At 43.8% G+C, this 17,373-nt stretch overlaps 1 protein-coding gene across 1 annotated transcript; it reads right to left on the bottom strand.

The window, feature by feature from the left end:
• Positions 1-3,502: 3,502 nt before the first annotated feature.
• Positions 3,503-12,298, bottom strand: sltm (SAFB-like, transcription modulator). The gene is made up of 22 exons (XM_068760361.1): positions 12,164-12,298; positions 11,236-11,323; positions 11,066-11,121; positions 10,402-10,429; positions 8,931-9,161; positions 8,489-8,825; positions 7,866-7,900; positions 7,661-7,773; positions 7,420-7,569; positions 7,213-7,325; positions 6,977-7,128; positions 6,775-6,869; positions 6,621-6,677; positions 6,406-6,542; positions 6,118-6,313; positions 5,815-5,933; positions 5,395-5,397; positions 5,087-5,257; positions 4,699-5,007; positions 4,487-4,622; positions 4,192-4,346; positions 3,503-4,104 (listed from the first exon to the last, which is right to left on the bottom strand). The coding sequence occupies exons 1-22, from the start codon at positions 12,296-12,298 to the stop codon at positions 3,993-3,995; spliced, it is 2,928 nt and encodes a 975-aa protein (XP_068616462.1). The 3' UTR covers positions 3,503-3,992.
• Between the last annotated feature and the right edge of the window lie 5,075 nt (positions 12,299-17,373).

Below are 17,373 nucleotides of genomic sequence, written 5' to 3'. Positions count from 1 at the left end.
CGTATCATGATGGAAACATTCACCTGCACACAAGTTTTCAGAGGAATACCGCAGACTTTATTATGCCGCATGAAGAATCCTCCAAATTGAAAATGTTTCAGATTCATTTCTACCAAACTAAATCCAAGCACCAATCGATAAAGCGTTAATTTTAGAACAATATGGCGTCTGCAGCATTTTCGTGGAGTTGAAATGTACGATAGCCCCTTGCTTTGTCAGCTTCAGGCGCCGCGCGTGCCATCACGATGTACATATTTACCCAACACATTCTCACGATGGATTTCGATACGGACTTTCATCCTCGTTTGTACCACGGGACTGCCTCCTGTGAAACTTTACTATTCTATACATTCCAATCGGATGCCTTCACTGGAGCCACGTTACAGACTGAGGGACGATGTTGCCATTGTGCGGCGGGGAGGGGGGGGGTGTCTTGTGTGGCGCTTGGTTGATGTTCTCCAGTATTTTGCTCAGTGAGAACGAGCTCAATGTCAGGAAAGGACGGTTAGACGGAGGCAGCGGGCGACCTGCTGTGTGGGATCCCTTTCCTTAGGGTTTCCTTTCGTGTGACGACTGGAGTTCTAGCTCCATCTTTATTTGGCCCTACGAAGGCTATGTTTTTTTTGTGTGTAATATAAGCCTTACAACATTTCAATATAATTTATGGGACAGAATGAAACAGGTGTTATTACCACAATAAGACAATCCACATAGTTCTTTTTGCACGAACAACAGAAATACTTGCAGGCCTTTTCTGAAAGGATATATCTGACCGTTCCTGGGACTGTTGTCCCATTCTCAGCCACACCTTTGCCGGTGCGTGCACAGGACACCCATTTTGACACGTTGAAAAGTGCTTAGCACTTATTTAAGACCCTCGTCGTTCAACGTCTCAACAACAATGACTTAAGCTGCTCTTCTTGTGTTGACTCGAGTGTGTGATAAAGTCAAAAAACCTTTTTTGCACAGGGTTGTTGCTGATTATATATACTTTAAATTGAATCTATTATAAAAAAAATAATTACGCAGTTTAATTAAATAGCAAAAAGGTGTAGGGGGTGCTTTCAGACTAAATTCTGCTTCTTTTTTTCTTTCTCGTGTTGACATTTCACTACGTGGGAAACATGATGATGTATCGTGAGGATTCAGCGACACATGCCAACCCTTTTTTTATCATTATTTCAGTGCATTAGCTTGCTATCCCTACTCGTCACCTGAATTTGACACTTTTCTCGTACTTGATTCACCCTGGATCGTAAATGAATCGATAGGAATATTGTGTGGTTCGTGTCTCAACGTGGTTTCTCGTTTGCCCTGTAGAGGTAATTGTGGGGTAAATGCTGTAACACTAGTGTTTTGAAATGGTAGTCATTGTAATTGATTTTGCACTGTTTCATTGATATGCACTAACAAATGAGAACCATTACCTCATTTTATACAGAACATAAATCCTGCAGGAGTGCTTTTATTCTTTGGGTGCCCTTAAAAAGTGAACAACGGCCAAAACAATGATCTCAAAGTGTAAAATATTAATTTGCAGAATAGAGCAAAGAGCTCTTTTAAATGTTTTGGCTTAAAATGATCTACTTTATATATATAAAAAAAGGAATCAGGCCAATAGGACTTGCTGCAATTTGATTAATTCAGCTCACAGCTCTTAAATAGGGAATGAATTACAGCAGATTGATTTTATTTTGTCGGAACAGATTTTTTTTCTACAAATTAATGAAAAAATATAATATATACCTAAATAATGTAGTTATAGATAACTGGTACTTGAACCAATCTGCAAAAAAAAAAAAAAAAAAAGGTGAAGTGGCACCCTGAATTCAGGTGGAGACTTCTCCATCATTTAACTGCACACTTTTTCAGACGTGCTCAAACTTCTACAAACATACCACAGGAGGAAGCATCAGAGAGACACTATCTATGTAGCAGAAGCAAATGCTCACTCCTGTAGTGAGTCACATCCTGACTGCTGAACAATCGCGATGGAGGCGTTTTCTTTGATGCAATATCAAACACCCAGATTTTGAGTTTTGTTGTGTAGTGTGGTCTGACCCCCCCCCCCCCCCACACACATTCATTCATTCATTTCCACTGTACGGCCCATTATGTTTACAGGTCATGTCAAACACACGTGAACGGAAGCTGTCTGTGAATACAGGAGGTTAATCAGTTGTATTGATTTCAATGTTCATCTATTTGCATAAATGACCAAATAATGTATGTAGCCTTTCACATTACAGTTGCATAATGTATGTGGTAATATATAAATATATATAACAAATGCCTTATAGACGAGGGACATTCAACCTGATTGAACTACCAGGACAATAAAAGACTAAGAACAATAGTTTCCTTGTCGTGTATAAAAGTCTCCTCCCTCTGACACAAATCACTGACTATGGTTCAGGGTAATGTTAAATGTTTGTCTCCCGTATTGGGGAATGAATTGCATGCAAAGATACATTCTGACTGCACTGAAAGGATGCAACACGATGAGTTTGAGAAAGAGAATAAATCAAATGAAATGATTCGATAAGGTCTTAAACACAAGTTTGTATCATCACGACACAGAGGTTGCTAGGTTTTAGGTTGTAAACTGACTGTTTAATGCGTGATGTTGATCACGGACCGACTGATCAACATTCAGAAGCAGAGCGAGAGAAGGTCAGTGGCAGTGCATGAAGCAGTCAGCAAAAAGATGCCCGAACTCAGTGTAGAATCTCCTGAGATGTAAAAAACACTTGAAGTGCAAGGATGAATCCACTTCCAAAACAGTACTTTGAGGATTCTGCAGGAATGAATTGAAAGAAAAATCAAAAGATCCGTTTTACAAGAGTGTAATTTTGTGATTCAGCAGCATGCAGCATCTCAGAGGAAGGTCTCGTGAGGGAGTCAAATTCTGGCTCGAGACTATTGTAGCAACATAATCAGGTGCCGTTAGCGTCTTGGAATGCAATCATTATATTTGATTGGAACACAGGCGTTAAAGGTCACCAATGTTGAAGGTCACCTTCAGACTGCCATCAGACGATTGGCCTGCTTAGACTTTGTTTTTAGCATCGTGCCATAAACGGGTCAATAAATCACGACTTACAGGAAATGAGGTCGATGAGGTGGGAGGCCAACAGACCTCAAAACAAATATTTCTGGTCACTTTGGCCATAGCAAGCGACCAACTGGAGGACTGACAGGCAGCAGCAGCGGCCGGCGTTGCTCCGGCTCTCAAATGAAACTATAATTTTGTACAACAAAAATCAAACCGAAGATGATTGTCTATTCAAATCCGAGACAGTGCCGAGGCTCACATCAAAAGGATGAAAGGAAGCCAACACTCGTTCCAAAATCACGGTCTTCAATTTCAGACAACCTGCAAAGAATTAAATACAAGTAGCCAGAATGAAAAGTTCTTGGATTACCAGGCGTGATCAAATTTATGGAACCGCTGAAACACGTAAAAACAATATTGAAGCCAATCAGCGTGAGTCCTCTGCAGTCGCAGGTTGTAAAGGCAAGTTTTATTTCAGAGACCTGGAACCGTAATTAGATCCATACATGACTAGAGCGGCCAGTCTGAGGTGGGTTTAGCACATTCAACTGAACTTTACAAAACTAGTTGTGCACACAAAATATGCCTTTTCAAAATAATTAGTATCATGTATCATCTTTCCACACACGCAGCAACAGAAGTGAATAACTATTCCACTTAATCAGCGCTACAATCCAACAAAATACATATTACACAGGACACAATGTGAAACTGGTCTATCGAAAATGTACATAGAACGTGCAATCCAAGAAGTGGGCAACGTCACTTGAGAAGTAAGAAAGAGCTAGAGCTGTCCAATAGCGGCCAAATTATGAAATAAAACGTGTGCAGGGGGCGTTTTAACAGGGGGAAACCTCACAATGAGGTTAAACACTAAATAAAAAGTCATCACCCTCGTGGCTAAAAATAACGAGTCCAGGAAAGCGTTTGGCTGCAGTTAGTACTGCCGCTGCGTTCCTTTGTAGGGCTTGAACCCGCCCCCGCTGCCGCCGCTGGAAACGGAGTTGCTGGTGATCTGTACAACGCGGTTCATTCCAGACGAAGAGTGGCTGCAGAGAGAGAGAGAGAGAACCCAAAGTCTAAGTAGCCTGTCATCAAGGCTTCACCACCAACTACCATTTGTGAACTGGATGTACCTGCTAGAAGATAACATCCTGCCGCGGCCGTCCCCCATCCTGCGACTCTCAGGGAACGCCCTTTCCTGGGAGCTCGATCCCCCGTGCCACTCCTTCCTCAGTCCCGACTCCCTGCTCTGACGCTCCACCACCACCTGCCGGCCGGAACTGAATGGCTGCAGACACGGAAAAAATATATCTTACATCTGCTCCGAATGACAGAAGTCTTTAATGCACCCATCATTCTAAAAAACGGCGTATAAAGCCGACTCAAGGACTCATTTCAAAGACGAACCGAGTCAGAAGCCAGGCTGACCTGATTCCCCATCGCCATGGGCCTTGTGCCTCGGTCGTTAAAGCTGCTCCTCCCGCGGCTGCTGGAGGAGCCCCCCCTGAGTGAAGGACCTGGACCGTCCCTGCTGGATCGCTCTGTCCGCATTCGCATCGATCCTCTGTCCACCCAAAGAAGCAGGCTTTTACTCCCTGGACTAGAAACGGGCATCTGATAGACGGCTGCGCTCTCTTTACCGTGTATCTCCCTTGGTGTTTGCATCATTATTCTTCCACCCGTGGCCTCCATCCCTGGATGAGCGGTCGTGCGACATGCTCTGTATTGCGGGTCTGGCTCCCATAGGGCGTTGGTGAATGGGAACAGGCCGCCTCTCATCTCTTTCCCTGCGGTCCGTGTCCCGGAGTTCAGTACGTGGAGGCGGCGGCGGGGGCTCGGTTCTTCGAACCGTTTCAAAGTTTTTGGGGTAGCGCTCAAACCCGGAGCCCTCTCTGTGAGGAGCGGGACGACTCTTCTTTACCTCCGGCTCGCCGTCAAACCGGTGACGTCTAAACGACAGCGAGAGGGGTCAGTCAAGTCAGGAAATATTAAACTTGTAGGACATCAGACAGACGGAAAGGCACAGACCTTTCATAGGCGTTGGGTTGGTCAGCAGCAGTGTTTGGAAAGCGCCCCCTTTCTCTGGGGCTGAAACTCTGAAAGCGGTCCTGATTCCGGTTGAAGTTGGAGCCTTGGTTCGGTCGGCCATCTTCAGACTGGATCTTCTTGTTGCCGTTCCAATAGGAATCGTCTCTTCGCCTGAAACAGACAGACGCGAGTCGTCAGCACGGACCGTAGTGTCGTTTCTTCCAGACTGGAACTTGTTTCGACGCACGGCGCCTCTGAAGAGTCTTTGTTTTTCTATTCGAGCGTAACATTGTTTGCTTAAAGAGGACTGGCTTGATGCACAAGTCCCAGTCAGCGTGCGGCGGGACCAAACCTTCACGCCAGCAGATACAGCGACGTCACACTTGCTAAAAATACTCATGGAAAACACACGAAGAAAGTTACACATGATGTGGCTTTCTAGCCAAAGACGATTGATCTGGCTAACAGCGGGAATGGACGTCAGGAGCGACAGCGAAAGAGACGTGTGATTTTAAGGCTGTTCCATTCCGACAGCGAAGGAGATGGCTTCAGTGGTTTTGATGCGCAGAAGGAAGATTAAGTTGGTGACCAATGGCTTTCCTGGTAGACTAATATATCTGCTATTTATCAGTGATGTTCCATCTAGAGCTGCGTCTTATAATCCGGTATGCTCAGTAGTCTGGAAGCTCGATCAGACGTGTAATAAAAAGGTGTGCACATACCCCGGCTCCCCTTCACGGCCTCTTTTCAGGTTGTTTCTCTTTTCCTGCTCGTAACGGAGCTGCTCCTGCTGCCTCCGCAGCGCCTCGCGTTCACGGGCCATACGGGCAGCCTCCTTACGCCGCTCCTGAAGGATGCAATATTTCAGAGGGAGGCTTAGATAACATAGGACAATCACATAGCTTTTTTCTTTAAATTTTTTTTAAACTTTAAACAAACAGAATTTAAAACAAGTGGCAGACAGGAGGAAACCATCAGTCTAACATCTTTCCAGCAAAACTACAACCTTTCAGCCAGAAGTGATGCTGTACCTGCTCTATCCGGACTCTCTCCCTTTCAAGTCTCTCCCTCTCCAAGCGCTCCCTTTCCAGCTTTTGTCTCTCCATCTCTAGCCGCTGTCGTTCCCGGAGCAGATTCTCCCGTTCTTCCCGCTCCCTCAACAGGCTGACACGTTCGCGTTCCCGATGTTCACGTTCCCGATGTTCTTGTTCAGCAATTTCACGGCGCCTTAAATAACAAAAAAATTAGGTTCACATGTTGGAACGCAAACAAAAAAATACAGCTACTTATGATCTGCTTAACAAGAACCCAAGACAAACCTGCGCAGCTCCACGGCTCTACGGATACGCTCCAGCCGAACCATCCGTTCACGCATCCTCTGCTCCTTCATCTTCTCAAACGGCAGGAAGTCCTCCCCCTTATTGGCAAAAGATCGCTGTTTCTTCATCATCTCCAACTGGAGCAGGGGGAAGAGAATTTCATTTCAAACAGCGGCTCACTAATCTCATCACGTAGAGTACAAAGCGTTGCGTACCTCTTCAGGAGGAATCAACCATTTTGGCCGCTTTTGAATGTTCATGTCGACAAAGGGCTGGAAAAAAAGCACCAAGCAGAATGTTGTCAAACATGCTCTGTTAAACTCCTGAATATGCAATAGAATATATTGTAGTAAAAATAAAAAGCCTTACTTTTTCAAAATACCGTGTATTCCTGAAAGGTCTCGTTTTGCAAAATTTGAAACCACCTTTGAGATTTACCATCATCTTGCCTGGACTCTTCAGCCCTACAAGAAAAAGAGAAGGAAAAAACTGGCGCTCTTTAAGCTTGTCCCTGGTGCTTATTGGCAAACTCAAGATTCTCTGAATTAAAAACAGGGCAAATGAAACCTACGTCCGTGCTTCCTGTCGTCTTTCGTTGAAGACTCCTGTCCAGAGTTTGATGAAACAGACTCAGACTTGTTGGACTCTTGTTTCTTGGATGCTTCCTGCTCCTCGGAAAGGTTCTCAATTTTAATGTCTTCTTTTTTAAAAGCTGGTGGTGTTCTGCACGCCAAAACAATAGAAGGTCAAATGTGCCCAAAAAGTGACAAAAGCTTAAACATTGACTTCATATTTTCCGTCACCTACTTGTTGACCAACTTTACGCCTGTGAAGAAGCGCTTGTCACTCGATTTGCTGGAACCGGCTTTGTCGTCCGCTTCCTTCTTCAATCCTTCTTTTTTGAACGGATCGTTTTTGGCCTGAAAGGCACAGGTTCACATTTTGCTCTCATGAGAAATGCAAGATTAGATCAATACATGCATTATATTAATGTGATTTCTGTTTCCAGTTTACCCTCTCGACGTATATCTGCTGTCCGTGAAGCTCTGTACAGTCGAGGTGGGAGACGCACCGCGCCACTTCCGTACTGGACGTCATGGTCACCAAGCCGTAACACTTTGAACTCGGACTGCGAGCATTTGTCACCACCTTGGCACTCAACACCTGTTTGCAACAGTGTTTCCTTCATCGACGATTCTCTACATTTATTTCAGAATGATAGTTATTTTAGTAACAATTTTAAAAATGCTTTTACCTTTCCATATTTTCCAAACAGGTTCTTCAGATCCGCCGCTTTGGTATTTGAAGACAAGCCGATCACCCATATGTTCCGAGACGAGGCGCTGTTTCCACTGATGCTAATGACTCCTGGTAAATCAAATGCAACAAAGTGATCCAATTCAGAAAAGGCTTTCCTGAATTGTATTTTTCTATGACCAAGCGTCTTCAAGAATTCTTACCTTTTTCTTCTTTTCCATCTCTGTCTCTTGAAGCGCTGCAAAGCAAATATTACAACAACAAACAAAAGGAAAGACATGAAGGTAAATATAAACCTGGTATTAAGTGACAAGGAGACTGGAGAAAAAACAAACAAACACCGCAGTCTTTTATTTGCAGGCGTTGATCTGAACCAATGGGGCTCAAGGCTTCATTGCTTTTCCAGTGGTGGGGATGGATCAAGATTGCCAGCCAATTTATTCCCTGGACCAATGAAATCTTCAGAAGTTTTTGTATTCAACTTCACAGCAAATCATTCGACCAAAAAAGAAAAGGAAAGGAAAATGAAACGCTGCCATCGCAGGGGCTACCGCTCTTCTACAATGCCTCGTGTGGAAACTGTAAAAGGGTTTAAAACGGTCGGGCAGGTCAAAGTAACAAAAAAAAAAAAAGAGGCGTTTTCTCAGCTGCTGGGTAATGGCCCACTTTAACCAACTTCAGCAAAATCAAAGTAGTAATTGGCAGGATTGGGTACATCGGTCAACATACCGCCTTACGGAAAAAAACATCTTGAGGCTACCCACGACGCTGCGTTCATAGCGAGCTCGACTTGGTAGTATCAAAGAACTGACATAGAAAGACAAACCTCTTTGCTTGACCTGAAGCCCCAGTAGTGCAGGGCCCTTTCTTCCCAGAATCCTTCTCTTTATCTCCCGTTTCAGCTTTCTTCGAGGCGTCTTTCTTCATGTGCTCTCCCCTGGATCCATCATCTATCTGGTCATCTGTCTCTTCCTCCTTCGTGACATCATCTGGGCCCATCTCGGCAGAAGCCTCCGGCTGAGCAGTGTCCTTCTCAGCCTCAGAATCTGGAAGTTTCACATGTTTACCTGTTTCCAGGAGATCATCGCCATCAACATCAAGGGTGATGGCGTCTTCATTTTGGATTGAGACGGACAGGTGATCGTCCTCAGCTTCTTGAGTGGATATCAAGGCTTCATTCTCCACCTCTGGCTCGGCGTCTGCATCGACCTCGGACTCGGCATCTGCACCGACCTCACGCTCAGCCTCTGCATCCAGCTCCAGCTCAAGCTCAAGCTCAGGCTCTGAATCAGCATCAGCATCCAAAGCTTCTGACTCCGGTTCAGCCTCAGCCGGGGCCTCAACCGGGGCCTCAGCCTCAGCCGGGACCTCAGCAGGGACCTCAGCAGGGACCTCAGCAGGGACCTCAGCAGGGACCTCAGCATCAGCCTGAGGGAGGCTGTCCTCTCGGGGTGCTGGATTAGTATTTTCACGCGTACCATCATCTGTTTCAGTTACATCTGAGGGATTTAATGGAGGATAAACATGGCAAAAAAAAAAAAAAAACACTTAACATTGACATGTCGATTGATACTTGACCTGAAAGTAGAATAGAACACACATTCAGTGTTAATGGTCATCGAGGGCGTAGACACCACAGGAAGACACAAAACACACAATCTTCACTGAAAACGGGGTGGGGGGGGGGGGGTCATTCGGCGCTCCTCAGATCTTCACACTTTCGGTACTTCAATCACACTGAATGCACAATTCCAGATGCTGCCGACAACGTGTGGAAGTCCTCCAGATAGGAATCTTGTGATCAAGTTCAAATGGGGAAAACATCAGTTCATCCCACTGCCTTTTTCCAGGGTGCCAAAAACGCATCTCCAGCCGATCAGCTTCGGGAAATCTTCTGACATCTTTCCATATTTCATCAATAGTCAATATCCTCGGAGTCTCATCAGAAGATTTCTGAACAGCTCGACAATCAGTCTTCCACAATCAAACCCAATGAGTTGTAATGTGCCCAGTCGGCAGTATAATCAAGTCCGTCCTCGAGAGTCCCAGGTCGTACGCTCACGCCAGCTCTCTTCACTGCACACATGATCCTGATAGTTGAATGAGCCATTTTGACGGACATCTGTGATGAAAGTTTCTTGATCTTTCAGTTGCACACAATTTCCCCAAGATCTTTACAAGCGAGTCCGGTCTCCCTTTAGGGCTGTGAAATGTCCAAGTCCAGGCATTATTCCCATTCCAGCTGCTCTGACAAAACCTGAAAAGGTGTCAAATCCTTTTGGTAAAGGGAGTCAAACATTCGGGCCCACCCAGTGGACCATCCTTTCATGCACTTGTGTCAGAGAACGTCAACAGGAAGGCGGTACTCCTCGGTCATTGCATGTGTACCTCAAGTCTTCGTTTCCTCTGGAGAACGCAGCTGAAGGCCAGAGGCAGCCTGAAATCCGCTGAAGCAACCTCAACGTTTCTTTATCCAAGAGCTTTGGGAACCCAATCCGGCTCGCATCCAATAATTCATACATGTGCCAATCCCAAAAAGGCCCGAGTCAGTCCTCCGGAATCTCTTTGTCACTCATGACTTTGGTGCTTCTTTCAGTGAATTGTGATGTATCCAGTAGAGCAAGAAGTAGCTGGAAGACATACTTGTGCAATCTGCTGGGAGTTTGTCTTCGAATAAATTAGCTGTAAATCAAACAACCTTAAGTTAACCCCCAGGCATCAACGCGCCAGCATACATACCTTTTTCTGACTCATACTCTTCAGGTTCCTGGAAAAGAACAAACTGAAGTGAGCAGATCAATCATTTAAACAGAAGAGGACAGGAAACAAAACAATAGGAGGAACTGCTGCTCGCAGTCTTTGTTTTCATGACGGTTTTATGTCTATGCGGTCAGTAATAATTGCAGTTTATTAAAATAGGCAATGGTGGCCACGGACACAGATGTCCTCACTAGCAGAAAAGCCCATTTCGTGCCGATGTGGACTGATCATCTACCCCAAAAGGTTGACGAATCCAATTTGACATGTCATTGAATACTGTCCATTGGTTTCGGAGACGTGGATGAATCATACTGCATTACATAGAGACACGGTTAACCCTTTGCCATACATCAACCATGGATTTATATCACTGCCCCAGCATTAGCTAACAGACACACAAGTTTACAGAACCAAGTGAAAGATGCTTCATCAAGTGGGAATCCATTTTGTGGCATTGGACTCATAATTCTGTGTTTTAATGGCATCTGTGCACCTCGAACAATTCATTTAAGCATCTAAGGAATAGCTTCCTGTGCTCTAGCTCACACTTCTCAGCCTTTGAACGTTGTAAAAGTTCTGTTGGAATTCAACAGAACCTTTACACAATGAATAGAAGCGGCCCTCAGGCGTGTGGCGCCCTCACCTTGGCAAGCACATCCTCTTCCAACGTGACGTCCAGGTCAGACTCTATTTTCTTTCCTGAAAGTTAATGTTCAGACTTAAAAACGTAAACTTGAACAACAACAGCAACAAAAATAGATCGGGGACTCGTTCGAGCGACCCTTTAATCGATTAGTTCAAGGTCAAGTTTACCTTTAGCTTTTCCAGCCTTCCGAGGGGGGGTGTCGGCCGGAAGTTGAATTTGAATGTTTTCTGGGTCATTGCCTTCATCCTCAACAGCCTTTAAGAAGAAGAGCATTTTAATCAGAGTAAATATATAAAAAATGAATTGCAAGTCAACCATTTAAAAAAACTACACAAGATGTCCTCGCCATCTTTGGTTCGGACAAGGACGGATTAAGCTCTGCCATCACATCCAGCGTTACGCTGCAGCATGCAGGCCGGCATGCCAGCGGTTCTCTGCTTCTCTTAGTTCACAAAAGTTTCCATCTCAAATCTGATATTCTGAACACAAGACATTCAAGTAAAATGCTTCATAAAACTCAATGTAGAAAGGTAGAAACATTTTATCCCGATGCAAGAAGAGCCGTCTCTCTTTTGGTTGGTTTACATAATCATAGAACACAATACTCCGTGCGTTTTGAAAGATCCGTCAAAATGCTCCAATACTGCAAGCATGGCTGCTGTGAACGTTTTAACACCACTACGCAATTAGACCTCCCCGCAAAATGCATCGCATCCCTTAGTGAGTAGCTGGTCCAGTCGAGTGGCGTTTAGTAATTAAATAAGATAAAACTCCACACAGACTGTCTTTTGTTCCAGGGACGTCTGTGACGTATGAACACGCAGCAGTCTGTGTACGAGTCCCTTCAAATGCCATCAATTGAGCAAATGGTTCACGTGATGATAAATAACTCGTTACGTTCGAACCCAAAAGGTTAACTCTTCTGGCTCTGATACCATAAATTGTATCAATATATTTATATTCCTCTTTTGCAACACACACGCGTACCCAAGAATGTTTTTCGGACCAGATATATGCCAGCGTATGTGCTATAGCATCGGATGCTAGCTACCCTTCCCTCTTTTCTAACACAAATGCCGCACACATTTTGGTTACCTGTCTCAGCCTGGATATCAGCACGCTCTTCACACCAGACGTATCCAAATTCCGTCGCTTGAGCTCGGATTTAAGGTCAACAACTCTTAATTCGGATATTTTTTTGCACTCCGCTGAAATGGCACCCGTCGCCATTTTACCTCAGGAGGATCGCAGCAGGGAGGGGAAGTGAGCGCGCGGGGGGTTCAGCGCTTCTTCTTTGTCCTTTATACGACGCCTTGCACCCCTACAGCGCCGCCTACTGCCGAGGGATAGGCAGTGAATGACAACGGCGCATGAATCAAATTACTTATTTGTTACAGGAAACAAAATACACTTACCTATTTGGTTAAAAATGATATCCCAATCCATTATCCACTTATTTACTGTAAAATGAAAGTTGGGTAATGTTCAGTGTCATGAGCAGGGGTACTGAACAGGTACACGTGGCACAGTTATTGCAAAGATAGTCATTTTTGAGAGAACGGAAGACCACCACGTCACCTAATTATTACAAATTCATTTCTGTCCTGTTTATATCTTGAAGAGATTCGGTATTATCTGTCTGATACTCACAATAAATGTATTGTGAGTATACAAATCTGTGGACCCTTTATTGATCATAGTAAGAAGAGGAGGACTCAACGTGTAACCTCAAGGGATTAAACTGTAGTCTGCTCATTCTGGACCGCTGGAACTATCCAAACTTGTGATTTATAGACTGTATGTATCAATTTTATATATGAATATACCTTAGCACTGGCAGTGTCTGTGTTATTGTTTAGAACTTTAAATGAGAAAACAGGAATAAAGAAAATGTGTAAAAGTAAAATAAAAACACACATCAACTGTGATTCACTTCATGGTTGGTGTATAAAGATACCAAGAACAATTTAGAACCCTTTGCTGATGATTCAGATCATGCTCAAATGCAGAAATAAAATAAAAGACAAATCTATGGGGGAGCCCAAGCAACAACCTGAGTGGATGACGTAATTAGTATTGGAATCAATAATCCTAATGCCTGGAGTCTCGTTCTAAAACGGAACGTCACAAAATTACAGAGCAACGCACACAACGTGATTTCAGCTGTCACTCGTCTGCCACGCCCAAGGAGCTCCAGCTGGCTCTCCTCTGATTGGCTGGGCAACATTCATCAGTAGGCCGTCAGTAGGCCACGCCCCCTCCCACTGGAACCATTCGGGAGAGAGTTATACTTCTCTGAAATTTGCATAGAATTCACATACAGAGGACAACGTGAGGTTAATACAGTGGGGGCCGTAACACTTAGAAAAATACTATTTGATTAAAAACTGTATAATTTAAACAAAACATCATCATTCTCATTTATATTTAACATTTTTACCTATTCATGCACATATTCGACAGTTTGGTGGGAAAGTGAGGGAGATGAGTTTGACTTGTTTATGTAGGGTGGTACATCTTTCAGGGTGAATACTTTCATTTTCATTTCATTTTCTAACCGCTTATTCCGCTATCGGGTCGCGGGCCAAGCTGGAGCCAATCCCAGCAGTCAATGGGCGAGAGGCAGGGGACACCCTGGACAAGCCGCCAGTTCATCGCAGGGCAACAGACAATCAGCCACACACACACTCACACCTACGGGCAATTTAGTGTCACCAATCGGCCTAGGCTGCATGTTTTTGGTGGTGGAAGGAAGCCGGAGAACCCGGAGAGAACCCACGCAGACACGGGGAGAACATGCAAACTCCTCACAGAATGGTCACAAGCCGGAGACGAACCTGCAACCATCTTGCTGTGAGGCAACAGTGCTTACCACTGCGCCACCGAGCCGCCCCGGGTGAATACTTGTCATAACCATTTCAATCTTTTCAAAGAGTATTATCATTTTTGTCCAGGCTTGTTTCATAAAAAAAATACATTATTCTGTTGAACCACAATTCAGAAGAAATGTCTGATTTTCACGAGTTCATTTTCAGTAAATTTGTATTCATTATTACTTTCATCGGTTTCAAGTTATTTCAGTGAACTTTGTGGGCTTTTCTTTCATTAAGTAGGGGTACCAACAACTTTGTCCGTGTGTTGTTAGATCCCCAATTTATTCTCCCTATCCTGTCGAAAGAAAGTAAAGGAAAAACTGTACCAGCTCTCCCGTGTGATATGCGCACTTGATTAATGGTTAGAAAAATATTTAGTGACCGGGGCAGTCGGCCACAAGGATGTGTTAATTTCATTGGCTAGAGCAGCCTTTAAGAAACATTTCCAAAATGAAATTTGTATCAGAAAAAATTAAACAAAAACTTAAACTTAAAAAGAGGAATATTGTCATTACTGCATTTGTCAATTTAATGGAATTTCAAATAAATTCCAAAATATGCAAAATTCTCCTGTGACAGTTAAAAAAAATCTGAAAAAATATCACTGTTAAAATCTTTCAATTCAAAAGCACAGAAACATAGGAAAATTCACATCACTTAAAAACCCACATTTATAACTTTTACCATTCAAAGCATTCATAAAAACTTATGATATTGTCAATACAGTACTTGCATGTTTTTAAATCATTAAATTTCAAACATTGATTTAATAAATCACTACCATACCATGCCATTTTTATACCAAATAATGACACATTTTTAAGAATCTATTTGTCACGTTTCCGCATGTCTTATCTAAATCCGCTAGTGGGCGCTCTAGTACTTTGACATAAGCACGAGGAAGGAAACGAACAGTGCGTGATGATAACCGGAACAGAGGCATATCTGTAATTAAGGACAGCGTCTTTTGCTTTCTTGTTAAGCCAAAAAAAGACGATGATATGGCGTTCTCTTAGTATACCTTTATTTTGTTTGTCAACACGTTCTGCTCGTAAATGTTTGCGACTGGGACGAACTGTCGTGAAGTGCCGTAAAGTAGTAGCTTAGCAGCGACGATCTGGCGCCCCCCTGCGGCGATGCGCGCAAGGACCTATAGCAGTAGCCAGCGCACAGACAACCTGCTGGGTAAACAAGAGTGGATACAGCGAAAGGCAGGAATGGCAACTTCGTCGAGGGCTTATAGTGAGGCATGTCGATATTTTGCAATAGACGCTTAACAGAGAGGTCGCGCTACCTTTTACTCTTCGGGCGGATTTCCTTGCGACACAAAATGCCCGAGTATAATCGAATATTTGATGAGTGAAGTGTGACTAGCTTTCGTGTTAGCTTAGCTCGCAGCCATCTAGGGCCCCATTGCCTTCGATTTTGCTCCTCGGATCGACTCCCGGGTCTGTGTTGTCGGTTTCACAATCCCATCCTCTGTCGTCCCCGGGTCGCGATTTCTCCGCAGCCCCCCCCCCCCCCCCCCCCCCGTCGACTAGCCAGTTCTGTTTCTGCTTCTAGATAATCGCTGGTGTCAAAGCTTGTGATCATTCCCCCCCCCCCTCAGGATTCAACATCACATGTTACAACAATAACTGTGACACGGTAAAAACGACTTAAACCAAGGTACGTGCTCGTCTTTGTTTGCCTTCTGTCTGCTGGATGTGTCGGGCTAGCTAGGTAGCTTAGCTGCCCGATCGTAATCTTTTTAACGTTTACTAGCCCGGCATGGTTATGTATTTTTCTTTGAGGTTTTTGGCCTTTGATCGCTCCCGTAGCGTTTGAGATGGCAGCTTGAGCTCATCGTGAGTGTTCAGCGCTGTAGAAACTGTGCTTTTAGCTTCAGCTTCAGTTTCAGGCTCGATATAGTCTAATAATGCATAAATGTCTTTTTTTTTTTTTTTTTTTGCCTGCCTGCCTGCCTGCCTCGACAGAAGTGTTTGACAGAAGCACAGTGGACATCAGCAGTTCTGTGTCAGACGCGCAACATCTTGGATTGGTTTCCATTTCTATTCCATCGTCTTATATTATGTTGTGAGAAAATACAACTTGTTCACTTGACAGAAATCCGCAAGATGTCTTACTTCTCGTTATTCAGTCCTACTCACGACTTTTGTAGTATTCAGGCGTGATGATTTTTCCCCCCTGTTCTTCAGCGCTGTCCTCTGGAGGCCCCTGGATTCGTGTGTGTGTGTCTTTGCGCAGCTTTCTCTGAAGGACTTATTCATCAGTTGAGCTTTATGTTCAAGTTAGTGAATCCAGAATCAGCCCGGAACCCCCATAAAAACGCATCGTCCCGATTTCATCAACGCTGCGGTTCAAAGCACATCTTTATGAAACGAAGAATGAAATCTCACCGCATGTGTGCAAACCTGCAGCAAACTCTGCAAGCTGTTGTGTTACCTTTTTTTTTTTTTTTTTTACAGATATCACCAGAGAAGAAACTCTTTCAGTGTGTGGCAGACTTTGGTTCTATTGATTATGATCGTAATGATGAATTGTTCCACTTGCTCAGATGTGAACACAAGTGTGGAAAAACTAGAGAGGAAGTTGTTGCTGTGTTCAGGAATGAAGGACTAGACCCTTGTTTAAAACGTTTACTTATTTAAGTGCAAATGTGCATCAGAGCAGATAGTCAATGTTGTGTATTGTTTTTCATTATCTTATTGTAATACTTTTAAGCCCACACCAAAGGCTTACTTACCCTTGTCCATCTGCACGCCTGTAAGAAACAGGATATGGTCGATCCTCCTCCATAACCTCTGGACAGCTTTCAATGAATTCTCGTGGTTTCTTCTTCTTGGTTACTTTTACACCGTAAGGCATATTGTTTTTATTGTAATTTGCTATCGTGGTCTTTTTCTGACCATATCAATAGAGATGGATTTTTTTTCCAGCAGCAGGGCCCTGCCTTTCTGTCCTTGGACACAAATGTTCCTGTTCCACATGACTATTATATTCTCATCACGCAGGCTTAAAATAATAATGATGTTCTGCAGCAGTATAATACTGTCGAACTAAAGTGCTTATTGTGACAAGCAGTCATTCCTGCCTGTGTTTGTGTCGTTTTCTTCTCACTACCTTTAGTATTCTATGATGATCTGCTTCAAAGCACAGATCATCAGTGACAATCGCTGGAGAGATGGAAGAGTCTGAATTGCTCTAAATAGAAATGGCTACAACATCTTTGATCCGATTTGTACTTTTACATAATTTTGTGCTCCTGGGTAAATACTGTGCGTGTCTGTTTTGGTTTAAAATGCACAGCTGTCCAAACTGATCTGCTGGGGGGTGGCAGTGGGGCAGATTAAAGCGCATGTTAATGGTTAATTCTGATCTGTTACAGATTTTACAGGATTGGAATTGGGTTTATTGCTTCATAGGTTCTCA

Source organism: Brachionichthys hirsutus, chromosome 1 (genome assembly GCF_040956055.1).
Source record: "Brachionichthys hirsutus isolate HB-005 chromosome 1, CSIRO-AGI_Bhir_v1, whole genome shotgun sequence".
In the NCBI taxonomy this organism is placed as follows: Eukaryota; Metazoa; Chordata; class Actinopteri; order Lophiiformes; family Brachionichthyidae; genus Brachionichthys; species Brachionichthys hirsutus.
The sequence above is the reverse complement of the archived record's forward strand: the minus strand, read 5'-3'. Positions and strand labels throughout refer to the sequence as shown.